Below are 27,703 nucleotides of genomic sequence, written 5' to 3' on the forward strand. Positions count from 1 at the left end.
AAAAATGTATTCATGTTTACCGTGCCAGCATGTCCACAGCTTTTTGTGTGGCTTTTGTTTTCTTGTGCTGAGAGCCATACAACAAACTCTGGATCTCCAGGCACTAAAATAAAAAAATATATAAATAAACAACAGCACAGTGAGTGGTCAGTGCAGTGGAAGATGAGAGGTGCAAGTCATACTCACGGGAATAAACATTTCCTAGCAACATGTGAAGGCACTAAACATCCCAAAATAACTACTGGACCAGTCCAAGGTTTATATAACACCTGTGCTGACCACTCGTGGAGTCGAGTCAACAAGGCTGATAGGCAAGATTTATTTTGAGGACTCTAAAGAATTCACCCTGAGGTAGTCAACTTAAAGAAGCAGCTTGGTTTTATTAACTATTCCTTCAGTTTGGTCCAATCAAATGTGAGGAATGAGCTACGACAACACAGACCCTATGACATCAGAAGATATTGCCTAACTTAACAAGATCCAGGCTTGATCTACACTCTTCAACTCCAAACACGTGTATGCAATTACAAAACACACACACCCACCATTACACACAGTGATGCAACAGACATGATAAAAGCCTGCTTGCCATCTCTAAAATTACCATAAATGACAAAATGTCAAGAGAAGTGTGCTAAAGCAGGAAAAGGGAGGGCTAAAAGTTTCCCTCTTCACCAGAGAAAGCAAAGCATTTGTTAATCTGGAAAAGATCCATCTGGCCTCATGGATGTTTTCGCTGTTGCTAAGGTTGATGTAATGGAAGGCCTTTTTTTTCAGCAGTACTACAGAGGAAAAAGGGGGACTGTCAACTGTGTCTCAGTGTGTATAGCATTGTTCTCTCTGTTTTCTTTTGCCTTTTTCTTTGTTATCTATTGTATCTATTCTATGAGCCAGGTTTCCTCTGGAAAAACACAATCTGTTACTCAATCAGAGCTCAAATGGTGTTGTGATGACAGCAGGGAAAAAACAGCTCGGCCATATCTGGTTTATGTCAGGGTACTTCTGAAAGGTTAGCAGGCGGATGTGTGGTAGAGATGTACCCTGTCATACTTGGACCCCTTTACACCTAGAGGCAATAACAGAGCAACATAGCAACCGAGCTCCTCAGAGGCATGTCATTACTAGTATGAAGAAATCCCCTTTTGGTGGTGAGTTTTAGTATGTTGGGCAGGAATTAGCTCATACTGCAAACATATACAGTCACTGATGAAAAAAGAGAAAGATGCACGTTACATAAGGATATAATTTAACGGTGCAAGCCACGGAGAAGGCACATGGCAAAATGATCGCATGGTTATTCAATGCATGTGCAGTGAAAGACATAAGGACGTAACTTATTTTTAAAGGACATAATGACATACCACACTAATTGGGGTCAGTGTCCTTTTAATTGACAGCAGTTAGCAGACTGCCTTTCTCTTTCCAAAGTTGTGTTGTCCATCTGTCAGGCTTCATCCAGACTCAGGAAGCACAAAGTCACTCTGTGTGATATTTTACACCAGGGAGGGTGGCTCTGCACACTACACCCTTCCAAGATTAGCATGCAACTCTGATAGCACTGAGCCTTAGAGAGGTTGGTGAAAATAGCCCAACTCAATATGACAGGGACTCTTTGTGTGTTTATTTTGAGGAACCTATCAACCTCTCACCAATGTAGGTGGTCACAGCCTCTGACTCGTGGCCTTTTAATATAAACCCTCTCAAAATACTCTGGCAGGACAATTTCATGCTTGATGACAGTAACAGTGACCCTATTCCAGCTTGCACCGAAATAGTTACAATGATAAACAATATCATCAAGTGTTTGTCTCCTGTAATTTATCAGTACCTTTGCCATGTTCCTATGGGCCTCCTTCATCCTTCCTTCAGTCATCTCCACACTTCCTATAAGCTGAAGGGTGTCTGCAACCTCTGCACTCAGGTCACCGAACACAGATCTCTTTGAGGAAAGAGAAACCCTCTGGATCTCCACACATCTCTGCAAAAATACTGTAAAATAGGTTAAGTGTTTCTTGCAAAAAGTGGAGAGAGCTACAATAACAGGTGCAATCAATCGACTACAGAGTAAACCTTGAGACTCTCACAACAAGTAAAGTGTGGTAAATTCACATCTATAAGTTTTAAGATTTCTCAAGCAAAATATCTCATTATTTTAATGGTATTTCCTAACTGTACTCATAGATTTGTATGTTTCTGAGTGTATATATCACCTGTTGCTGTCCATTGAGGAGGAGAAAGCGACAGAAATCATCCTGGGCAGAAAGGAAAACTGGATCGTGTGCACCAACAGAGCTTCTGTATCCACTTAAACTCTGCTCAAAGTATTCACCTGCACGTTCTTACACCAGTGTGGAGAGAAACAGATGATGCAGATACTTGAGTAACAGCAGAAACTGACTGGCATTTGACAGATAGATTGCAATAGATTCCTAGCATAAACATTTGTCTTTCAACTAGATAAATCATCTGGAATTCTGTAATTGAACTGACTTTTATAGCATTACGGGCTCAGTTGCAGATCGTATAGTTGCCATAGAGCCTACACTGCTGAAAGTAAATTTTGCCTGAACTCGTGTGTTCAATGACACCATTATTAGGCTGTTTCCATTCTAAAGAATCTGACATATATGGAGACAATGGGAGATTCAAACCATAATTAACCCCTTGCGTCTCTTGCTCAGGCTCGTGTCTCTGAATAGACTCACCATTGTGTTGAGGCTCTGCTACAGCAGAAAGGATGAGGGCCAGGCTGTGGGAGATCTGAGCCCCTTCAAGTTCCTCTGGGCCGTGACTCATTGAAATGGCATGAGCCTAACAGCAACACCCACATGAAACAAGGCAGATCACATATCACTAAATAAGAGGTGTGGGAATACTAACAACACAGCTTGACACCGTCTCAAACAACCCTCGTGTATTTGTGTATCTTTTCAATAAGTATTAAGTATGATGTGTAAGTGAGATGTTCCTTACCTTTGAGAGATGCTCTATGGCTCTGTCCATCTGACCTTGGTCCTGTTCGATGGCAGCCATGTCCCTATAAACAGAGCAGCTCCTCTCTGGTTTGCTGCAATCTTTTAGCAGTCGCAGAGACTTCTCACACTGGTTTAAGGCTTCATCTGGTCTACTCTGTCTCCTATAGACCCTAAAGATAGTGGAATATACAAAGGGGAAGGTAATTAGAGCCAACATGACAAACAAGACAGAGACCAGGAATGTTTGAGTTTCTTCAAGGCATCAGTCTGGAGACAAGACATCATATTTGCTCTGCTAAGCCGTTTTTGAGTAATACACTAAAATAGACCTGAGCAGGAAAACAATAATGACAATTATTGCAATACATGAGAAATATCATCGCTATACATAGTATACATTTTTTTCTTTTTTTTCCCCAAGACATTCTTCTCTTATTTTGCACATATTTTCTAATTATTTTATTAGTTTTGAATGTTACACTGTAGATTTCTAAAACGTTTTACCATTTTCTGACTATAAAGAAATATTCTAAACCACAACTTCCAAAGTTCACGCAAGACCAAGACACAGCCTTTGAAATCAAAAGAAATAATGATTTGACTCTTATCATGATAATTACTGATATTGACCGAAAGGAACATTTTAACATTAACATTAACATTTAACATTATTAACCTTATTGTCCATCTCTAACATAACACAACTACAAACACAGCATATGTTCTGTAGCTGTACTGTATTTCCATTTTCTCTTGGGAAGGGGGGGTTCCTTCCTCTATCCCTCTTAATCTCTGAATATCAATTCAATTTCCAATGCTCTACTACCATAGATGTTGGGTGAAGAACGTTGTCAAAAATGTGACAGATTAAAAATTGTGAGTGAGATCTATGTAATAGAATTGTTGACCCATAAGATAAAGACTGAAGAAGAACAATGTCGAGAAAAGTGGGAGAAAACGTCCGTTTATACAACGACAGGATAAGGATGATCTTATTGATAGCAACGCTGGAGCACACTGTAGAGGCATGGCAATCCACTATGTTGTTTTTCTTTTGAGGTTTGTATTTCTTTATTTTCTTTAATTTTTTTTGTCTTGCTTCTGTATGTCCATATCTGCTATATGTTCTTTAAAAAAGAAACAATAAAAAGAAAGCGTTAAAAAAAATGTGGCAGATTACAAAAAAATTACAGAATTAAAAATCTACTTAATTATATCAATACATTTCATGATACCTCTCCACTATTGACTCTAATAAATGACATAATACATGTGCATTTATAGTATTAGTGTTATACAGTGTATACAGTATAGAGAGCCTATTACCGTTAGATTACACAACTAAAGTAACTTCTTGGTCTGCTGCCAAACCAAAGCACTGCAATGTGGTGAAGGATTTGGCTGCTGGCTACTGTTGAAGCCTGGTGCACTGCAGGCTATAATAGGGAAAGCTTTCACATTGCCCTTTAAACTGTTTTCACTTGCATCCTCTCTCAAGCCTTTAACTGTCTCCCGTGGGACAGAAGGTTACACTGCTCCTAACCCTGTCATTTTAACTGCTGCCTCCTAGACTGTGACAAATAACTAATGCATGCACAAAGCAGAAACACACAGCTAAAAGTGACATTCTTTGGTGTCTGAATTAGGGGGTTCCACTGTGGCTTCACTACAAACCACCAAAGCAAAATAGAACATCTATCTAAGCACAGGTGACAACCGATGACAAAAGACTAAATCCCAACAGTGTCCATGCTCATTTTAAACACTACAATTTCCTTTTTACTTTGCATGGAGCTGCTTGGGCTGCAGAATATGAGATAGTAAGAAGGGGAAAGGAAAGAGATGGTGGTTGCATGATCCACCGCAAGGACAGTGGGTCCATCAGTGTGCTCTGCTAACAGCTTCAAATAATGGACTCTGAATCTAATTTAGCTCTGCAGTCAGGGGGGCTGGCCTTTCCTACAGGGTTCAGCACTCAAGATTTCACAATCTCTGACCACGATACTGTAACACAGCAATAGAGGAAACCCCCCTTTTACAAATCAGTCTTTACATATATACAGTACAAACTACATGTGGTTATAGCATATGGAAGATGATGTGTTAATTTAGCTATGGAATGCACACTGTACTGTAATACAGTAATGTACGTTTCACATAACACTGTTATTCTAATGGTCTTCCAGTCTTTAACTCTGTTACAGCATGGGCAGTCTACATGGAAATCACAAGTCTAACAGTGTAATGTTATGTTTAAATGCCTGCACCGCATGAATTTGGGTATTCATAGCGCAGTGGTTGAATGCCAGAAGCACAGGTTACAACAACAGTGCAAAGACTCATTTTTTAGCTTTTCCCATGAATCCAAGATTATCCCAACATGCCTTGATGGATAGTGGGAGTGCCCCGCCCATCAGTGTTCATAGGGCAGGCACTTCAGGTCCTTTTAGGGGAGTGGTGATGGTTAGAGCAGAGGCTGCATTCCAGCTAGCCTTGAATCTTGCAATTTGGCTTGCATGGACAAACAGAGACAATACCCTTCTATCCTCTCATACACTCTGGTTCCTTACGTACTCCCTGGTAGAATGGTAAAATGCCATGTCCCGCTGTCAGAGAAATCTACAAGGAGTCGGGGCAGTGAATTAACATAATTAAGGATGTGTAGATGTGCTGCCAGCAGGCCGTACTGTCCTCCTTAGTAAATGTTTCCAGCCCGTGTTTGACGCAAGTTTGCTCTTACTGGGAAAATACAGTAAAGGCCAAGAGAGAGTAAAAACTGAAGGACAAAAACACTGCAGCCTGCTCCATTCAATCTGTACGGGACTGAAAACTGACTAAAAAGCTTTCTGTTGGCAGAAGCTTTTTATTGTTGCTCAAGGGATTCAGGTAAAATTATGAAAAGCCTGGGATATTATAGTAAACCACTTATGGCCGTGTTTAAAGAGCCATTTACAACAAAACACTGTTGGTTTTATTCAGCCATCAAATCAAACACAATTCTACATCTGGGAAAAGTTGATTAAAATTAATTACCTATAAAGAAGTAAAACTAGGGGAGTCTGCATCCTAACCATTACAAGACAGCTGGCATTTGTCATAGCCACGCTGGGTATCCAGTCATTACTTGTGAATAAATAAAGGCAACTGGGGCCACTTAGAATATCAAAAGTACAGGGTGATGGGAAATTTTCCACAAATATGCACGGCTTAATTTAAGACACTCAACCTTCCTAATTAAATACATACTGTAAAATAAAATGCAGATTCATGACAGCATTTGTAAAACAGCCAGGGAAATACATCATTTAAGCAGTCAAGGCCAAGTCTGGATATAAAAGCACTCACAAACAACAAATTTAAGCGTGACAATAAAACTTCTTGATAGAAATAAACCTTTTGGCTGATCAGAGTTGCACACCTTGAGTATGAATCTGAAACTGGGCAGATTGTTTGGATCAGGGTCTATAAGAGAGCAGGGCTTACTTTATTGTTCCAGGATTTGGTGGGAACATTCCCCTCCATCACAACAGTGTTGAGAGACAGAGCTTTAGAGGCATGCCAAATTCTTAGTCATCACCTAACAAAAGAGATTTAGCAAGCTTACACACCAGCCAGAGTCTGCACATTTTTTCAATTTCACATTACATGTCAACAAACAGACCAAGATGGCATCATTGTGAATTCCTGTGAGAGTAGCTCACCTCAGACTGCTGATAAGGCTTGTTAAAATGCTGCAGGAGTGTAGCCTCTCGTTACCTCATCATTTTAATACTACAGTGTTCAAGCTGATATGTTGAAACATTATCAAAAGGCCACCAGGCTTCTCTACTTGGCCACTGAAAATATTTTTTTCCCTTATGAATATTTTAAAGAACTGTTCCAGTTGCTTAAAAGGCTTTACAAATACAGGTTGTCCAATGTTTTGTAGGCTGTTGTTGGAAATGATGGCTGAAGAAGAACATGGATACAATAAAAAGCATTAAAATAGACACAGCTGATTCGTTCACATACCAAAGATTTGCAGGATTAAAATAAACATTAGCGGGTCCTGATTGTGATTCTAATTTCACACACATAGTGATCTAAGAACCTATTAGCACCTATTTTTTTCCATTGCCAGTCCATACTGTGTTCACAAAGGTTATCAGTCTGTCCTATCTGTCCTTGGTCTCCACCATGATCTTGTAATTGTTTAATCTTTTTCTGAGCTTGTAATAAAACCCCTGGGATCTGTGTTGTCAATACCGCCATTAAGGTCCAAATGTATATTGTGATGTAATGCAGATTCGTGTAAACAAATCAATAAGAAGGAAATGGTACTGCCAATAGTCTAAACAAACCTAATAGTATCACTTTCACATAAAGCAGACAAAACAGCTTCACCGTGTCTTAAGAAACTGCATTGTGATTACAAATTACTTCTAAGTAGTGATATGAGATGAGGTAAACACTTAAGTAGGAAGTCAAAGCTAAACTAAAAAAAAAAAAAAAAAATTGGAGAAGAGAGAAAAACTGTGAAAAGGGAAAAACGCTTGTTTCCCCTCCACGCTGCTGCTTCATCTGTGATTCTATGAGTGGATGTGATGAAACCCCGCCCAGCAAATCAGGAAGTGTTTGTTACAATAGGCCCATACTTGTGTATTGTACAGTAACACTGGTGAAAAACAGATACTGAGTTTTGTCTAACATGACATAAAATAGTTTCATTCACTCAGCATTAACAAAAACTCAGAAATGATAAAATGTTGTGAATGCACAGGGATATATCGCCATCTTGTGGTGACATGAATTTCAACTCATAAGTACTGTATCTTACTTTATTTAGGTTCAGTAACTGCAATGAATAATACATATTTCATTATTCAAATAATATTAGTTGCTGTAAATCTACAATACTCTAAAGAATAAACAATATTCTGAATCCCACTGGTCAGACTTGTTCATCTCCCTTTTAATTTTATATCCTACCGAGTTATTTAGCACCACTTGAATGTGATACTACGGTGGTCACAGGAAATAAATAGAGTAAGTCACATGATTACCAAGCAGCACAACTTAAAACCAAATAGCAGTAGTTAAATATGATAAGCCACAAGGGTGCTTTAATGTCCGTCATCTATTTATATTTACCCTTGGGGATTAGACTACATGCATTTCACATGGGACCCCTTTAAAAAAAAAAAAAAAAAAAAAAAAGATGATATATCTCATATAATAACAACTGCCACTAGAAAACAATGAAGATTATCAGTTAAACTAACCTGGAGAGACCACTGGAGATTTCCAGCTCATTGCTTATTTTCTCCTCCTGACTGATGCCATCATTTTGATGAAGCTCCTCTATAATCTGTTCTGCCTCCAGATACGCAGATTCAGCTTCTTCTAGAGTTTCAGAAGTCAAGGAAGCTCAAAATAATTTAGCCTGTTTATTGTCAAACACTGTACAATAAAAGGATATGTGGCTGTAAGCAGTCCAGCTCCTCCCTGTATGAGGCAAATGTCCAAGAGACATTGGAGAACCTCAAGTTTGTCACCTCGTCCAGAGGAAATTGAAGAGCTGAATGGCAGCATCTCTCGGGCTAAGGATGAATGTTGGAGTGCCTGCAGGCCCCAGCCTGGCAGAAAAATGAGGTTAAATTCAGCCACAAGCTAAATCTCTATCTGAATATTGATATAACATGATCTAAAAATCAATTTATTCATTAGATGTCGCTTATCAAGGCAAAGGACATAACACGACTTAATATGAGATGAATCAGGTAAAAATCATCATATATACTGTACCTTTAAACTGGAAGTATGCTTTAGCCAGTCTTGCATGGGCCTGGGCTAGTTTCAGGTGTCCTTCCCCATATACCAGCCTTGTCAGAGCCACACAGTGCACTAAATCTTGAATGCAAACATCAAACTAAAGAGAAGAAAGACTGTCGGTTTCACTTCTCTTAGCCCTCGGTAAAATACTTCATAAACAATAAGGCACTGTATATTTCTGTGTAAGATCCAAAGTTAGTGAAACTATTTACATACTTTTCAAATGTGGCATTCAGAAAAAAATATATAATTGGCAAGAATTAAAACATATTTAAAAGGTGCGGGAGACTTTTGTCACCAAGTTTTCATCAAATCTGCAAAACCTCAGTCATAGCCTAAGTATCTCGAATCTGTAAGTCTTTCTGTGATTACTGGCCTGAATCTCTTCCATCACAGTGAACAATTTCGAAGTGTACTCCACCATAAACAAAACATTTGTTCACAAACAGAGCTGGTAGGTAACTCGGGCATCTTCGGAATTTTGTCGCAATGTGCATTGTGGGAAGTGGAGGTCCGTGCAGCCGCCTGGCAGCAGCAGCTGCAACAGACATGACGCAGAAATGGCTGGAGCTCCGCTTCCCTCCAGCCGTTTCTGCATTTCAACCATTTCTGTGTTGTGTTTGTTGCAGCCATATGATATCATATGGTTGCGCTGCTGCTGCCACTGCTAGGCAGCTGTGCAAATCTCTGCTTCCCACAATGCATGTTGTGACAAAATTCCGAAGATGCCCGAGATACCTATCAGCTCTGTCTGTTGTTTATGGTGGAGTACACTTCGAAATTGTTCACCGTGATGCAAGAGATTCAGGCGAGTAATCACAGAAAGACTTTCAGATTTGTGATACTTAGGCTATGACTGGGGTTTTACAGATTTGATGAAAAATTGGTGACGAAAGTCTCCCGCAGCTTTAAAGATAAAGTAGAATAAATAAAAGGAATGATTAATGAAGTGCAAAAGGGAAAAAGGCAGAACTAATGAATGAAACAATGAGTGCAGGGTTCGATATAGTAATTTTCCACTTTTCCATATAATGTGTTACATCATCATATAAAGAATGGGTGAATGTACATAAATATCGATTTATATAAATGAGGTCTATTTACCATTCATTTAGCATCATGCATAACTTTGATAAATTTATGCATGATCAGCAGCTTTACCAAGGGCTGAAAACAACTCTGCATCATTAACAGAAAATTTCAAAGACTAAACAGCAGGTTAAGTCACATGAATTCATCAACCAACGCTCACCTCTTTGTTGTCTGCATGGACTTGAGCTCGGCTGTCAAAGTGTTTGAGCTTTTCCTCTGGAGGCATCATGATAAATTTTTTCTTGGTGTATCCTGTAAGTGAGGGACTCTCTCCATTTGGACCACAGTCAGAAGATACATCCATGTCTCTGCTGATGCTCTCCATGCTTTGAGGGGATCTGTGAATGCAGGATAAACATTTCACAAAGGTGCGATAACCTACATTTGAGGAAATCACTTAAATGACAAAGAATGCTTTATTTTTATGTCTGAATGTCATGTTTGTGAAGACCCTGGGAAGAATAACAGTATTTCATGATAGTAAACATTAAATCTCTGCTTGGCTGCCTCTATTTTATATCAAGAGTATCATCATAGCCTATAGCCTATTGTACATAAGCAAAAATTCTCAGTCTCAAGTAACAGGAAACAACGGAAATACAGAATAGTATTAAAAACAAAAATTTCAGAAAAAAAAGCAGACTGAAGTATCCAGTATTTAGTGTGATCTTCCTTTGAACTTAACCTGTCTTGAACTCTTCTGTACCAACATTATGAGATTTGCTGAACTAATTTTGTAGTGTTTTACACCAAGTTTTCATTCAGCATGTCCAATGTTTCTTATTGTTCGGCTACTCTTTGTCATGGGAACACAGATCACACTAACTTATGACTCTTTCCTGTATGTGAAGTTTATATTTTCTGTGAGTTTTTAGTGTTTTCACTATATTCCTCTTTATTTTTTTATTATATTTTAAAAGACAGACACATACTGTAGATATTGTGCTCATTATAACTGCATAAAAACACATAGCTAGAGGGTGGCTTGAGACTTCTGCATGGTACTGTACATGTGTAAACCCCCAAAACAGTATGGTCTGTGCTCCCCGAACATCCTACAAATTGTGGTTTGTTAAGTCAGACATTATTCAATGCACAAGAACTTCTTCATGGATGATTTACAGAAGGACCTGAAACTCTCAAAACATATTACTTTGGGGGAATTTATCTTTAAGCAGTCGGTGAAAATAATAATTTTGGTCAATGTGATTTCTTCCAAATTGGCACTGGAATAATTCTTTAACTAATTTTTCTTGCACGCTGTTGCACATAAAGTTGGAATAATTTTGTTTTAAGATACATTCCTCTTTTTATTCCGGTTTAAACACATCAGTAATCACCGGTGACTAGGTACAATGATCATACACCCAGAGTCCCAGTTACACTTTATCAAGAATACAATATAAATCACAACCATTCATGAGAAGAGATAAGAATACTTTATTCCAACTTCATGGGCAACAGTGTATGTTTTATTTTACTTACTTGTTGAGTATGAAAGTTGTTTGTTGTGTTTTGATTAGTTAAAACTATAAGCTGCTCTCTTGGTCAGTTCACCCAATAAAAAAGATTTTTAGCCCCCAAAAACAAACAGATCTAAAACATTTAATAACTCTTGAACCACTAATCCTATCAATAAATGTAAATAATTCATGTAAAATGCAGTTTCTAAGCTCTTCATGATCATATGATCTGATATATGATCCATCTGAATGCTCAGAGGCTCCAGCACTGAAACACTGTCATCTTCTGCCACATTGATTCACCAGTAAAACTCATGTAGTTTTACAAATGAGAGTTAATGATAGGCCTATATTTTTCTGAAAAGCCACCTTTTCCTAAGTTGTCACTGTTTTGACATAAACACCTCTGAATTAACTGTGAGCTTTAATGAACATCTGCATGATCAGTAACCTAAATATAATAGAATACAACATTTAGGAAAAAAAAAAAAAAAAAAAAAAAGCAAAGAATAAAATTATGATAGATGGTGAGAAATTACTTTGGAAAGGTTGAATGTAGGGAAACATTCATCTGGAAGTCACCACAAAAATAAATCTATACGAATTCATCTAAATGACAATTTCACCTAGTTAAACAAAGAATATACACATAAACACTGATATTTACATGTAATTTTAGCATTATCATACTAATAATTGGAGCTATCTAGAATTACAGGCTCAGCTGAAATATATATAATGGTATTTAATGTTATTTGACTAAAACCTGTGCATTTTAAAATATTTGATTACTACCATTACAACATTTATTTGAAAAACAAACAAAATCATATTAACTAAACACAAGTTGTAGATTTCCACTTTACAATCATTAGAAGGTCTATGATTAGACAACCATGATGTCCTGAAGAAATCCCTCACATGAAAATGAATGAATGAATGAATGAATGAATGAATACTGAGGCATGTGTTTCTCACTGTATGTCAGTGAACAATTTATCTACTTAAATGCATTTGTTAATTTCCTGTCCATTGGGATATGCAGCTTTGACGTTCATTTACGCTTCTATTATACTTACGACTCGGGAGAATCCGGTGATTTTGTTAGGACTTCTTTCTGTATGCCACGAACATCCATTTTTTGCAAACATCCAGAGTACTCCGTGCGTTCAGTCATATTTTTAGTCTTGTATTGCGTCCATAGCAGCCTGGCTCGTGCTCAATTTGACGTAAAGTTTTTGTTGTGGTTACGCCGCGCGCAACGTCAGCTGGCACGAGCTAGTACTCATCCACGAACGAGTTTTATTTAGAGAAACACGAGAAACTGAAATTAATGAATACACCGCTTTATCTTACGAGCTTTCAGGTTGGAAAGTCATCTTTAAGAGGACCGTGTGGAGTGTTGACATTAGCTTCCAAACGGTTCATAACAGGAAACGAGCTGCGTTCAACAACAACAACACTGTTCTGAAACGTCATTTATTTACATCCTATTTACTGTTGCCTCGTAATGGGTGATGTTTCTTTGGAGGTATTCATTGAGCTGAGTCTAAGACTATGTAAGTTTTTTTCCCCTCATCTATTCAGGTTAACAAGGGACACCACAGGCTTACGCGAGAACTAAACGTGTTTTGGTCACACAGTTGTACTATTCTTGTGGTTCCACTAGATGGCAGTATAGTAACACAGGGTTGTGGTTTCACGCGTCTTACTCAGGGGACTTTTACAGCACTGTTCTACTGTTTTAAGAATTCTTGGCTGAGATTTTGGCCAGTCCTGCAGGCATACACACTTCAAAGCGTCAAACTGTATTATCCAAACTGTAACTGTGTGTCTCTGCTATTCCCAAGTCTAATAGCTATGTCTGTCATTGGCTCCCAATGAATAAAGAATAGTAAGGCTTGATAACATTACTATGTTATATTAAGATTACAATTACCACCAGGCTGTGATCATCATCATTATTTCCATAAAAGAACAGGCAGTGCTTTCACTGTCACAGAAATTTCCTACAAGCTCTTGAGCCAAGTATTTTCTGTAGTCACTTGTCTGTTGATTTAGATGTATGACTTACAACAGTTATACTTTAAAGCGACAAGAAGTCGTACTTATAGCTCATTAATTTTGTGTGTGGGTGTTAAATGGACTGAAGTCAGTGTAGTGCACATGGTAAGATGTTCCACTCAGACAAAACAACAATAAATAATGAACCTAAATGACTCTCTCTATGGTTTTTCAGGTGCAATTTTCAAATACCAAACAACTAATCTTCCCTCTATTTGTGTTTGTCTTAAATTACAGTCCCAGACAGTCAAAAAATGTTATTTGTTCACAGACTTTGTCTTCTGACAAATTCACTTGGAAACAAAACACAGCAACATGCTTTTCACTGTACTCAGCTGTTTATATAGGAAGGAATACTCCATATTTTTTTCAGTTTTGCTCTTTCCGGATTAAAATTAAGCATATTTTTTGTATGCAGATAAGGAATATCAATGTTTCACACCATTCCATATACATCCAGAGACCAATGCTATAAAAAGTGCAATAGACCTATGCCAATAGCATGAAGAGGAAATGTACATTTCCTTGTGAAAATATCCTTTCTTACATCAGTGCCCAAAATCCATGCCAAATAAACAAGAAATAACGTCTCTGTGGCTGCTTTGAGAAATTGGCCTCCGGAGACAGCTTTCTAGGTTAATTTATTCTGTATCGGCTGGCAGTATGTGTACTGTCACCACTTTTAAACTTGGGGCAGGGCAGATTTTGTGTGCAAGACTGCCTAAGATAACTTCTTATGGCTCCTTGGGATGGCTGCTGCCGGTTGATTCTGGCAGGCCATGAGACAACCCGTTTATTTGTTTGTTTGTCCCGTGAGTTTTTGGCTGGCCATTCAGGGCTCTGTTTGGCCCAGGTCCCTGTTGGGCTTCTATTTCTGAAACCCAAGTGGCTCTTAATGAAGCTGGTAGGGTTGGCATGGGCCCTCAGCAAACCCAGGCCTGATCAGACCCTTCTTCTTCTGCCTTGGCAGCCACACTCCATTTGCTCCCTCTGGCTTCCTAATTTAGTAACGGTGGGTAAAAATATGCGCTAACGAACAAGGTCTGGTATGTCAGGCTGGCGTCCAGAGAAGTGGGAGCGAGAGGAGGGGGTGAGGAGAAGGGGGGGTGCTGTTTTCACAGCATGCACCCAGTGACAGGAGTAGAGTCACTCAGACCTCTCTGACATATCTGTGTTTGTGTGTATGTGTAGACATTCAGCAGTGTGCGTGGGGGTGTATAGGGAGCACTTAAAATTTCTCACCCTCACCAAACTTCATTCAGACACTTATAATGTGCTTTATTGCAACCTTAGTGTAAAAAATGGTGTTACTTTTCTGTTAGATTGTCCTTAATAGTTCTTTGGCATCTGCCTTCAGATCCTCTGCAGAAATGTAGCCACAGCTGTAACTTTCACAACTTCTTTCTTATTAGACTCAAAATGTTGAAAATGGTATATTTTAAAGAGGATATTTTAACTTTAGTTAAGATGATCACATACATACTGTGCTATAACAGCACCAGTATTTAACTATCAAAACACTTTTAAATCATCTTTAGTATATTTTTGGTCTGGTGAACATCCTCCTTCTGCCCAAAGTGCTTTGTCTTTTCATCCATCATTTTCATTTATATCTGTGGCTCATGCATTACCTCTTACAATCCAGACTAAAGTGTTGTAACTGACGCCGTTAAACTCAGTGAACATTGTACATTCTATTCATATGATTATAGGGTGAAACGCTACTCACTGCAAATTTTATTTGCTCTGTTGGATCTGTAGGGAAACCCTCTTTCATGTACAGCAAGATTTAACTTATAAGATCCTGACACAAATCTACACACACTTTGCTAAATTTAACTACAGGCAACGGAAGAAAAACATGGCTTTAATGTATGTTTACCTTATACACCTCAGACTTTTACAGTTGTCCATTTCCATGGACTCATTCCAACAAACATTAACATTGAATAATATTATTGAGTTGGCCAGTTTTTTTGGGAGTTGTGCCAATAAATGTTCGGATTATCATACAATGACTTATTTATATTTTAGGTATAAAATATCAAGACTTCCTATCGAAAGATATTAGCCAACCAAAAAGTCTGCGTATATTAGTAACAGCTCTTACATAACTTACAATGACCACTGCCTGAGCTGAGTCCTGTACTTGCAATTACTCGATTTTCATCTGTCAAGACACTCAACCATAGAAATCTGCCCTTAAGCGCTTTAGCACCTGCCCTTCCTGTTCACAGTTCAAGAGGCTCATGGCAACCTTGTCAACTTCACTTGTAAACCCAAAGCCTTAGATGAGAACAGAAAACCTGGCTGTCAGCTGGAAAGTGGCAGCAGCAGAAACACTGCATTTACAGGAATAATTTGATGGGAGCCAAACAAGATTTAAGAACAAATCACACAGTTTGTCATGAGAGCTGTGTCTTACATGTACTTACACATGGCGTAGAGGTAAATGCTGTCAAGCTGTGGTTTGAACCTTTGCTACACAAATGTGCAGTCTCAGACAGACAAAGCTCACTATCCTCAGCTTGTGTGTTACCAATGTGCATCATGATTCATGTAGCTGTTGACAAGATTCACATCTCTCAGCGCAGAGCAATCAAGATGAAAAGAGACGTGCAAAACAATCAACACTTTTAATATTTGGTGTAATTGTTATGCATCAGTTGAACCTTGAGTTTCCATCATTTACATTCAATACTCTGTTTTTTTTTTGTTGTGTCTGAGTTTTTTCTCTCAATAATATGCATCTGCCAAATAATTTTAATGCAATTATCATCACTCTTATATTAGAGAGATTCCTTATTGCTTTATTGTTCACATTTTACTGCGCTCATGAGCAGCTATCATTTCCTAACTTGCGCATTTACAAATTGTTTTCCATGTTAACACTGGAATGTGCTAGACTTGCATATAAAGAACATAATTTATGGATCAAATTCTCAGCAAGAGTCATGAATCTTAATGTTCTCATGCTTGTCAGATATGTCACAGTTATTTTTTAAAACCACAAAGTAGCACCTAACTTTTATACAGCTGTCCCCACTTCCTGTGTTAGTTTACCCACAGACACCTATCCGACAGCAATGAACGTAAGCCCCCAGTAGAGAAGGTATTAAGAGTGTAGATAAAAAAGTTACAATTACTTGCTTCTAATGCCTGATTTGTGAGAAAAAATAAAGGAAGGTCCGCACACCTTCCTTTATTTTTTCTCACGTTCTACTTTTTTGGGATCCGGCACACCTCTAATTTTGGATGTGCGTGTCGTTCACCTTTTTTCTAATGCCTGATTTCCCTCTAGTGACTGTAAAGCATACCTTTACTCTCCTAGACCATGTGATGTAAAATAGATATTGTATTTTCAATGAAATTTAAAATTTTGGAAAACATGACACAATCTTTGTGCTTTACTACTTGAACAAAAGTGCCATATTCTGACTCCCAGCAAATATGCTAATGTCTTCACAGCTGCTAGACTTCAGATAAACCATGTTATTTGCACATAGAATAAGAGGACTTTTCAATACGGTAATCAAAGTATTTGTGCAAATACCACTGTAAAGAAATAGAGACAAAGCTAGACACTTAAGCTGGGAACCCCTTCCTTTGAACTGACAGAGGCTGTCCATGGCAGACGTGATAGTTACAGAACGATAAGATAAGCTCTCTTTCTACCCAGCGCTGTTGTTCCATCCCAGAGCTCTGCTGAACAATAGTTTTGCATTGAAATGTGAATTGTTCTTTGCTATGGCAAAGACTTGGAATGGCTTAAACTTGTGCTTATCCTTACCCAAACCTTGGCCTAATTTGAAGCATACGCAGAAAACAAATCTACTATTGTTTCACCACTAAAGCTTCTCTCCTTTCTATTCAATGTCAAAATCAAAGATTACAGAGAGCTTTGGAGGTGATATTGCCATTCTTTGTTTAGACAATGCCGCACTAAACCAATAACTGTGTTTTGTGTGCTGACAGCATGTACATTCCTTCATAATTGCAGTTTTAGCAGCATTGTCACAGGGAGATATGTGTATGGGGGAGTTTTATCTCCTTCCAATGGCCCTGCAATAAAGCCTTAGCAGCTAAAACAAGGATCAGCGACTGTTCACCAGACATTACCAAAATGATATAGAGGAGTTCGTATCACTGCACTCTCAAGACCAAAACACGCACAAATGTACACAAAGACAGGACCGCCAAGGGCATCCCTTTACAAAGATGAGAGGACGGTGCAGCACCTTGTCTGTGGTATTCTGCGCTCCAATCTTAGACTCTTTTTTGTGAAGTACAGGGAAATCTGCAAGGTGTTTATTCTCTCCACAAAGGACTGCAATTCATGGTTTTTTGTGCTTATGTTACATAAAGCATAAACACACTTTTTACCTGTTTAACTGAATGTGCAAAATTTTTGGCGTCTGTTCAGACAAAATAGAAGCAGAGACAATGAGGCTTCGTTGCCTAAAAGAATGTTTTTGCAGTTAGATAAACATCAGGTATTCTCATTCTCCCTAAGATGATATTGGAGATGGGCATCGAAGTTAGAAGAAAAGACACATGACTACTTTTATATAGACTTTGTGTGTTTAAAGCAGTGTGCTGACTACAGAAGAAATGGATCTTTTCTGCTTGAGGTTGAAATGAGTCACTCACACTTGACATGTCCTGATTTGTCTGCATTTAACTCCCAGACTCAAGTATATGAACCCACTATGAATGGTTCTCATATCGTATCAATAGGGTGGCTTTTGTCACTTACACTGACTGTGAATGAGAGGCTAAATGTCTGGCTGTGGTTCCCTGACCTTTGTGGCTCCTCTGCTCACTTGGTTCAGGTAAGTGCAGGTTACATGATGCAGAGGTATCAATAATGGAAGAAAGGCAACCCCCTCCCTCTGGCTTCTATGTGGGTCAGAGGAGGCTCTCAGTGGATGGGTGAGATTGATGAAGAGCACCAGGGAGAGTGTCGGAGCGCCTACCTCACAGTGGTGCAACCCAAGCCGCTCCCCCTGCACTTGTTCCATGGCCCCCCTCCTGAGCTGCACCGCCTGGCGCTCTTTAAATGACCTTCAAATTAGCCTTATTTTTCAGAGACTGAAACCCTTCAGGGTGCTCCAGAGAAGATCTTGTTCTCACTCTTTTTTTCCCTGCTATTTTCCATTGTTATCCTGTTGACCATCAATGAAGTAGAAAACAGCTGAAGAGGAGCAGACCTTGTACCGCAAATGTGTCTGTGTTTCACTCCTGTTGTGTTCCTGATGTAACCAGACAAAAAAGCTGTAATGACTTCCTGATTATGCAACTACACACACACACACACACACACACACACACACACATGCATATGCATACACACATTTTTACCCTCATATTACACCTACACTTTCTAACAAATCCTTTGTCACACATCATCAACCCAACATTTGCAGACAGTGCAGCATGGTGTTTTGAGTCTTTTGTGTGTGTTGGTTTATAGGAGTCACAGTGGGACCGTCTCCCACTACATCACAGAACAACACTCTGTCAAGCCGGCCATCCATCACTACAGCTGAGGTTTATGTACACACAGCAGGAGATGCAGGTCCTCTGTCCAGACCTGATACAGTGCTCTTGATTATCCATTTGCATTACACGAAACGCTTCTGCCTAATGGAATTAAATGACTCAGGTGCTGTATTTTTAAGATTAGTCTTTGCTTCCAATGCAAGGGTTAGATACAAGAATATTTTCAGCAAATTTCAGGATGATTTCCTCACAATTTAGATTTATTATGCTATGACAAATTTATCAATTTTATGCTTTTGCGCCTTTTATAAAATACACAGCAGGAATCTACAACAACATCAAAACAGATAGTTAATGCTTGGCTGATGTTTTAAATGGTCTTTTTAGCGGTTTAGTGTATAGCATAGCAGCCTTAAAGGTGACCTTATACAGCACAGGCATATGTTGCATCCTTTTGGGAAAAGAGTGTTAGCTTTTGTTTCATTTTTATTGCACTCAGGTGAAGCCTTACCCCCAAGAAGACAATACGCCTCCACCCGTGCACTGACATTATATATTTTATTTGCACAAGGGGCAATTTGTCATGGAAAGCTTTTTAACATCCTCCCTTTTTTCAGCTGACCTTCTGCAGAAAAGTGTTGGAAACTTTAAACTGCCCAAGTGAAGATAATGCAGTTCCTGTGGAAAAACTGTGCCCTCATTACAGACCTGTCTGTAGGAATACACAGAACAGATCTTGTTTCATGACGGATATAATTGACAAAGGTAAACAACTAACAAATTAAGATCAAAATTCAAAGTAGTCTTATTTCTCTCCAGGTTTTTCCATCTTGTTTCTGAAACCCTGCCAAACATTTGGAGCTAATTCCCCAGCTATCGTTATGGAAAATCGGCAGACGGGATTGTAACTCACAGGCAGGAGAGAGTTAGAGAGCAAACATCAAGGGGAATCAAGTTGGAAAACATAATAAGTCATCGTGTTAGCTGTAGAGTGAAAGAGATGGTGTGAAAATAGGCAAGAGGACAACCAGAGGTGGGCCATGAGTGATGGCTGGGTAGGATGGGGCTTATTGCACCAGAAGGGCAAAACTGGCCTGATTGATTGGCTTGTATTTCAGAGAGGCCCCGTGCCCATTTGCTTATGATGCTGGAATGCTTTCGTAGCATTTGGTAGGCAGAGTAAAGACAAATAATGAAAAGCAGCCAATGTGAGCTGAAAAATCTTTGATGGTGAATGAGGAGAATGAAAGAATCAAGCCATGGGAGGAAACTGTCGTACACTTGTATTTGTCTTATTTTATATACAATACTCTGTCTTACTGTATTGTTTTTAAAAATAGCAGACATACTATGGGTAAAATCTAATATTTATTTATGCATATAATGATCTATGTATATATATATATATATGAACCTATTACTATGTACATTCCTTATGCTTAAACTGGCGTATTGTTGTGATTAATTCAAACTCTATATGCTTTTTGTGGATGGCCAGTTTGACCATCATTGTTGTTGTTGCTGTTGTGTTTTTTTTCCAGTGCTATTAATGTAGATATAGATACTCTTTGTTTGCTTGTTTTTTTTTTTCTTTTTTTGTTTTGTCTTTTGTTTATTGTCACTCAATTGCTGTTAGTGTTTGTGTGTATGCGGTGCATTTTAGTACCCCCTTGAAAATGACATGGTAGATCTCAAGGGATTATCCAAACAAATTAAATTCCCTATATGCATATAGAGTTTTTGTAATCTGAAAATTTTTCTCTCAACACTTGTAATTTTATTCAGATTCATCTTATAATAAGAGAGCCATTGTACTGTGAGGGTTTTTAGTACCGTCATATCTAATCATCCCAGTCTTTCCTGACTAGTGTATGGCTCTGCTCCATGAACTACAACAGAGCAAAACACTTACTTTTGGAATGCGCTCCACTGAAGAGCTTTTCTTCATCTGGATAGTGGGATTGCTGTTTCCTGACTGTCTAATATCTATCCAGAGAGGTTATTACAGAGAGAGGGATATCATGGTGCATTATTCACAGACGTAATACAAAAACAATCATGGAAATGTACTGAGCATATTGTAAGAACATGACCAGCTGTTTGGCTGTTTTAAAGGAGGAAAGAGGATACATGCCGCTTCCACGTTGCACTTTTCCTCTGCTTTTGCCTCTTTGAACCTACTTCAAACATTAGTCAATATGTGTTTAGTGTCATGCCAGCCATGTGGATGGCATATGCTTGCATTGCAGTTGGGCTGGTTGGTATGTGGTGTGACCAGTAGCTTTTGGTTATGTCCCTGTGCAGTAACTTTGATGTGAGGCGGTGGAAAGGTGATGACTGAGGTAAATGTGTGTATGGAAACAATTCACACACAAGCAGAGTACAACAGTAGCCACATGAAAGGCCCCTTTGTGGATCTCTGCTACCTTACAGATGGTCAGCTTCCCTCGTCCATTAAATAATAACAGTGCTTGAATCTCTCCTTGGGCCAGATGTGCTGAATACGATGCTAAATGGAAACAAATCAGCCAGGTATTACTCTTTAATTGAGCACCAGAGTGTTTATTTTCTTTAGTCTGTCATAATACACCGCAGAATTCCAATAAAAAGTCAACTTTGAGGGCAGATTAGCCCATTTAGCACCTCCAGACAGTATTTACCACATGAGACTCGTCTTAAGTGCAGTTCTGCTGGTGGCAGGACTTCCACACGGGACTGGCCACATCTTTAGTCACTCCTTATTTCTGCTCTGTGATCTTGCACTTAGAGGCACCTCTTGTAAAAGCAGCAGTCGCGGGGAGGTCGCCCTGACATCTTTATCATAATTGCCCTAAATACCCCCATTAGAGAAGCTAGCCAGTATCCTCAATAACAGAAGTCATCCCTGGTAGCACTGGTGCATCTAATTGCCTGGGTCTTTTTTGAAAGATTGCCTGACATCACACAACTCCCTATGGGCTAGCCCTCTTCATTCTCTGCCCAGCAAAGCATATCGTTATCGCAGCCAGCAAAGAGACCCGGCCTCCCTGCTCCTGGATAATTAACTGTCTGGCTTAACTGCATAATGGAAAAAAGGAACATTGGAGGTACGGTAGTTATTCAAGCAGGCCTTAGAGAGGAGAAGTATAAGACAATACTGGGGTCATCCATGCTCGCCATTTTTCAGTGGGATGGGTGATAATGTAGAAGGATAGGAAGTCATACTGGAGGCAGAGGCTGGTTATGGAGGATTGGTTTCATATGATAATTAGCCTCATATGCTAATTGCTGAGGAAGCTTGATGAGTTCCTCCAGCCCAGTTCTCCACTCCACTGCCGCTAGTCCCATCAGCTGTTCCCAGCACCCCCCACTTCAAAGACTTGCACCATCTTCACTACTTTGCTCTGTCTCTTTCCGCTACACAACCACAGTCCCTATCAAGATGCCCCCTTGTGCCCTCCAAAAAAAAAAAAAAAAAAAAAAAAAAAAAAGAACAAAACATAACACAAGAACAGCAACAGCAGCAACAGCAGGAGTGGAAAGTAATGGGGCGTCTGCCGTTGTTTGACATTTACAAGTCTCTTAGTGAAATGCATGATGCACATCCTTGTGAGTGTGTGTGTGCGCTAGTGTAATTAGAACACGGCAGGCATGTGTTTGTCTTTGTGTTGTTGTATGGTGGAGGTATCAAGGACAAGTGCATTAATGAGCACCTGGAGAGGAACAGCTTGTGTCTCCTGGTTAGTGTGACCGCGAGCAGGGCGCAGACTCCTTCACTGACTCAGATGACGTGACTGATGGAGGGGGAGGTTTCTGTCAGATCTGGGGCACTCCCAGGAGCTGCAGTTTGTCTCGGCTGACAACAACCCTCACCAAAGGGGCCCCCATCCCACACATCAGCTGGAAAGGCGAGAAAAGATATTGTCCTTCCCTGGGTACTAAGAGTCCTACTCTTTCTCCTTTACTAAGTTAGATCATCTCTTCATTTTTATTATTTAAACATCATTTGATTTGCTGTACATATGATGAACTGTTGTGAATGTTCAGACATAAACTGAAGTTATTTTTAAACTTTTTTATTCTTACACAAATTAATTAATGAGGCAGTTGCTCTAAACTGTACCTCACGAACATTTAACACAATCACTGAGAAGTCGTATGACCACATTAAGTTCAAGTGAGGACAAAATAACTTTTAACCCAATGCCATATTGATATTTTATGAATGGCAATAGAACAAAGAGGCAGAATCATGTGCTCAGTTACAGTGCATATGGATTGAAAAAGGATGCACATGAAACAAGAGATATGAAAAAGCAGCTGGATTTTGGAGTTTGGCATTGCTTGAAAGTGTGCCTGTGTGTGAGTCAAGCCAATAACTAAAACATCATACAGAGCTGTCCATGCCAATTAACAATCATAACATTGTGTTTGTGCTGTGACATTGATGATAACTGTGTTATTAGATTTGCTCTGTGGTATTACATTGCACTACTAATAGAATTACATTTACACTGCTAATAGCGTTACATTCATTTGAGTTTCTCACACCCTCATTAAAGCACAACGCAACACACAACCCTGCTTGTCCTGGCACGAAATACAGGAATGTTTGCCTCAGTATACACATCTGATATACTATGTTTACACTGCAACTGACTAATAAGTAATAATAATGGTGGACCCTCACTCACTCACAACATTCTCCCAGAATACTTGATAAGTGAAATAAGGTATGTACTAACTAACTAGGGTTACAAAGTGTGAGAAAAGTCAAATAAAGAACAAATTTATTACAATCGTGTCTGCTCCCCACTACACTGCGGTACTTATATAAAATTTTTTACAAGTCTTAACCAGTGATGGGTTTTCCAGGTTCTAGGCTGCCTGAAACCCAATTGCTGGTTTTATAGGTACAAAAGCTCTCTACAACAGTTTTTAACACATGATATTCATTACAGTAGAGCATCTCTTCAAGCTCGGAAAATTGGAGTGGCATACCACACAGCCCTTCTTCTCTTTGTGACTTCTTATTTCTGTTTTTGTTCACCACACTTGCTTTAGTGAAATAAACAGTAAAATGGACACAAGCTGTTGAGGCTGTACTCGTTTATACCCCGACACAGGACGTTGGAGCGTATGCTTTTGCCTATACAGTACATTTTATCTACTTTGATCAACCTGTGTTAGCAGTATGGCTCATGAAATTTACTTTTGTCTTCAGACTTGATAAGGTTATTGATACAGCCCCTCCCAGCGGTTTCTCTTTTCAAACTCTCAGTTGAACCCAACAGAGACATTTGTGCTTGTGTTACAGCTGCCCATGTTTACCATCCTCCACCTCAGGCTATTTCCACTGAGAGAAAGACGCTGGCTAGGGTGCAACTCTGCAAATCCCACCTGAATGTGGCATTTGTAATAAACAACCTAGGGGCACGGCTGCCACCCTTTCTCCTTTCTCTCCCAGCACTGTTCCACAGACCCCTTAAACAACGTTCACAGACTCAATTTGTCTCTTGATTAGTTCCATATAAATTGCAGTGCGTTGTTTCGTCAGTAACTCCATGGGTAAGGTATGACAAAGCCAATGAGGAGGACAGGCTCGACATAGCTGTTACATTTCATGCGTCTGCCCTGCATGGCTTCCTTTTTCTCTCTCTTTCTCACACTCACTCTTCATCACTGTGATAGCACATGAGGGGGAAGATATAGTTATTCAGGGAATTATCTGCCTCATTGGTGCCATATCTCATCCCATGCTTTTGTGCCAAATGGCTGTGTTTCCATGGAGCCTGCCTGTGTTTACTGTGACGTGCCATGGCAGGGCCCTTTCTGGTACAGAGGGACTTAGCGCACAGCAGTGGAGGGTATTTCAGTCCCCGTCTGGAGTTTTGGGGCTTACTTCTCCAGCTCTCCCCTCTCCTCCCACCTGCTCTTCTTGCTGTTCCTTCACTGGGTGCCTGTGTGGCTGTGTGCTGGTGCTCCTGGCCCTGTTCTTAGACAGACAAGGCTAATTGAAAGGGAAGGCTGCTCTCTGCTGATCAGCTCTGACAGCAGTGTCTTGCCAGAGGTGGGTGTGCCACCCCATGCTGAGAGTTTTCACAGCAAAATAACAGTGCTGTCGTGAAAAACACAGGCCATGCCACGATTACCCGGCAGCTTGCCAAAGGAGCCAGATGAATTTTACGGACAGAAAAAGAGGGAAAACCTAGTTTGTCTGTTTTATGACTTTAGGGAGGAGAGCTGTGCCAGCGTTTAGTGAAATTCTAACAGCCGTTCTCCTATCTCATTCAGGGTTAAATTAGAGGAAACCACAGCTTTTTTGGAAAGATAGCAACAACAAATTATCATGTTTGATCACAGATGTACAGTTTGCCATGTAGCACTGCTTTCCAATATCACAAAATAAAAGGAATTGTTCACCAATTTCATGTTCAGTGATTTCCGTGAGCACTATATCCAAATGACAAGTTTAATATCACCTTTTTCATGGATGACAAATGAATTCCAATGTCTGATTGCATAGAGTAATTATTTATACTAAAAGCTAACTGAGCTTTTTCTTTTTTGTCGGCACTGAATTCTAAAAGCAGAAGCTGGTTTGATTAATGTCTACAGAATATTTTCATTTATCAAGGAGCCTTTTCAGGTTTACTGTTCCTTTAAGTCAGGGTTCAGTCTCCTCATTCTGGCAGATCATTTTCAGTACATCGAGGCTGTCAGATAACCACTACTGCTTTAAAACTTTTGTGTTGAGTCTCATTCTGCTTGCAGGTCCTTCCCACTGCCCATATCAGAGGTGCCAGGATCCGATGTGACTTAATGCACCAGGACAGGCTGGGACCCCTCAGCAGGCCCACAGTGGACAGCTGTGATTACAGCTGACAATAATTTATGGTCGTCTCTGATTGAAAACATGATAGCAGGAGATAGAAGGGCTGGTGCAGAGTCCAGGCACCACCTTAAGATATAAAACTGAGGCCGCAGCTGCTGTCAGATGCAGGACTCCTGCCAAGCTCTGCAGGCCTTCTGCCCGTCCAGACAATCACAAGCTCCCATTTTGCTCTGTTTTCTCTTCCTTTATGTTTCCTTTCTTCCTTTTAATTCCCAAGTCCCATTTATCCATGTATTGTTTTCTCATCATTATTATTTTTTTGCTCAAACCTCTCTTCACACTATATATTTTTTTCCTTTTTCAGCTTAATGCTATACCTAAATGTCCATGTCAGAAATGGAGAAATGCTGTTTGTAATAATTAAATGAAATAAAAGAATAACAAATACTTATCCACCCCGGCTGATCAGGTGTTGCTACAGCAAGCTTTTCCAGCCAGAGATTACCATGCTAATCCTAACAATAGCACTGTGCAGCTGGTTTGAACAACTATCTGTGCCATTGTTTATGTTGTCATCCCTTCTGGATCGTACTCAGGAGGAGTAACCATTTTAGTGGATTTGTATTTACTATTCAATGCCATATCCAGGGATAAAATTATGTCCTGGGTATTGTATTCTATTTCTAAACAAGTCTTGAACTAAAGAGAATAGGATAGTGAGGCTCTAGTGGATATAAAACAGAAATTGAAAAATACTTATACCGGACTGGAAAATATTGAAGTGGAATGAAATGGATTGTTTGATGACATCTGAAATACACTGGATTAAAAGTATAAAATAAAGCTTTTACATTTTTCAGATTATGCCTTTATGTATTACCTCTGGTTATGCCAAATGGATATGCATGTATATTGTGAGTTTAATATGTACTATTAGTTATGCAATAGAAATGAAGCAGCTGAAAAATATAACTTACCTTATTTCGGTGGATATAAATAGTACTTTGTGTATGTACATATAGACTCTTTATTCAACATCTTTCAGTTTGATTTATTTTTCTAAAATGTTGCTGTAGTGAAGGCTTATTGAGGTTTTTTTTTTCCTTTCAATGTATAAATAGCACCTTAATCTAAGGACAGAATATGTTTCCCCTCCAAGCACAATGGCTTACAACAGCCTCTGAGTTATGTCAACAAGAGAGGGAATGGAATCCCCCCAAACTTCATGACACACTACTCACTTACTCCAACCAAAAGGATGAAAAAAAAACAAAAACGCTTAAAGCTACTTAAAATAGAAGAATCTAGAGATATGTTCTCATTAAAAGAGTACTCAAAAAGAACTTTATTTTATGGATGGGTAAAGAAATCTGTAAAAACGTAAGAAAAAATGAAGATGAAGAAATTATGTCAAAAAGAAGTGGTCAGTGTAGCACATTTTGTCCATGACTGCTACATAGATCATTGTTTAAGTGATGATGTAGAAGGAATATAACACAAGATAACATCATGCTAATTTATTATTAACCCATAAAGACCCAGTGCTACTTTTATGTTTGTTCCCAAATCAATTTTTCTCTCTATTTAACCTCTCTTAAGTGATTTATCACTGTTTATCATCAAATCATCCTCTCCATTTTGCATTTTTTTTCAGTGAAAATCAGGTATCTTCCTATATTTATTTTACTGATCATGTACTTTAATCATCATGCCAAGCTCACATTTGAAGGTTATGATACCAAAAAGAGAGAAAACTTGAGGAAAAAGTGACTTTTTCATTAAAATATATCATTAACTGAACATAAATTAAGTGTCCTCATCCACTATCATTGATTAAACTCCATGGGTTTTACTGGTGAATGAATGTTGTAGGACATGAAGGTGTTTCAGCATTCACTACGGGGCATATGAACATCCAAATGGCTCACATCTGATGACCATGAAAAGATAATAAACTGTATTTTACACCAATTATTTTCATG

At 39.1% G+C, this 27,703-nt stretch overlaps 1 protein-coding gene across 5 annotated transcripts in view; it reads right to left on the minus strand.

Moving 5' to 3' along the window:
• Positions 1-27,703, minus strand: part of ttc23 (tetratricopeptide repeat domain 23) — a 42,070-nt gene that overhangs the window by 1,027 nt on the left and 13,340 nt on the right. The window contains exons 1-10 of one of the 5 annotated variants that reach the window (XM_030135968.1): positions 12,693-12,948; positions 10,039-10,216; positions 8,760-8,883; positions 8,434-8,590; positions 8,237-8,362; positions 2,974-3,145; positions 2,706-2,811; positions 2,211-2,338; positions 1,829-1,978; positions 21-103 (exon numbers count right to left, since the gene is read on the minus strand). In XM_030135968.1, the coding sequence (XP_029991828.1) occupies positions 21-103; positions 1,829-1,978; positions 2,211-2,338; positions 2,706-2,811; positions 2,974-3,145; positions 8,237-8,362; positions 8,434-8,590; positions 8,760-8,883; positions 10,039-10,203 (1,211 nt within the window). In that variant the 5' untranslated portion in view covers positions 10,204-10,216; positions 12,693-12,948. Of the gene's footprint in view, positions 1-20; positions 104-1,828; positions 1,990-2,210; positions 2,339-2,705; positions 2,812-2,973; positions 3,146-8,236; positions 8,363-8,433; positions 8,591-8,759; positions 8,884-10,038; positions 10,217-12,416; positions 12,952-27,703 lie in introns of those variants that run through there. The other 4 variants (XM_030135964.1, XM_030135967.1, XR_003935562.1 and 1 more) reach the window with 4 other exon arrangements.

Source organism: Sphaeramia orbicularis, chromosome 6 (genome assembly GCF_902148855.1).
Source record: "Sphaeramia orbicularis chromosome 6, fSphaOr1.1, whole genome shotgun sequence".
In the NCBI taxonomy this organism is placed as follows: domain Eukaryota; kingdom Metazoa; phylum Chordata; class Actinopteri; order Kurtiformes; family Apogonidae; genus Sphaeramia; species Sphaeramia orbicularis.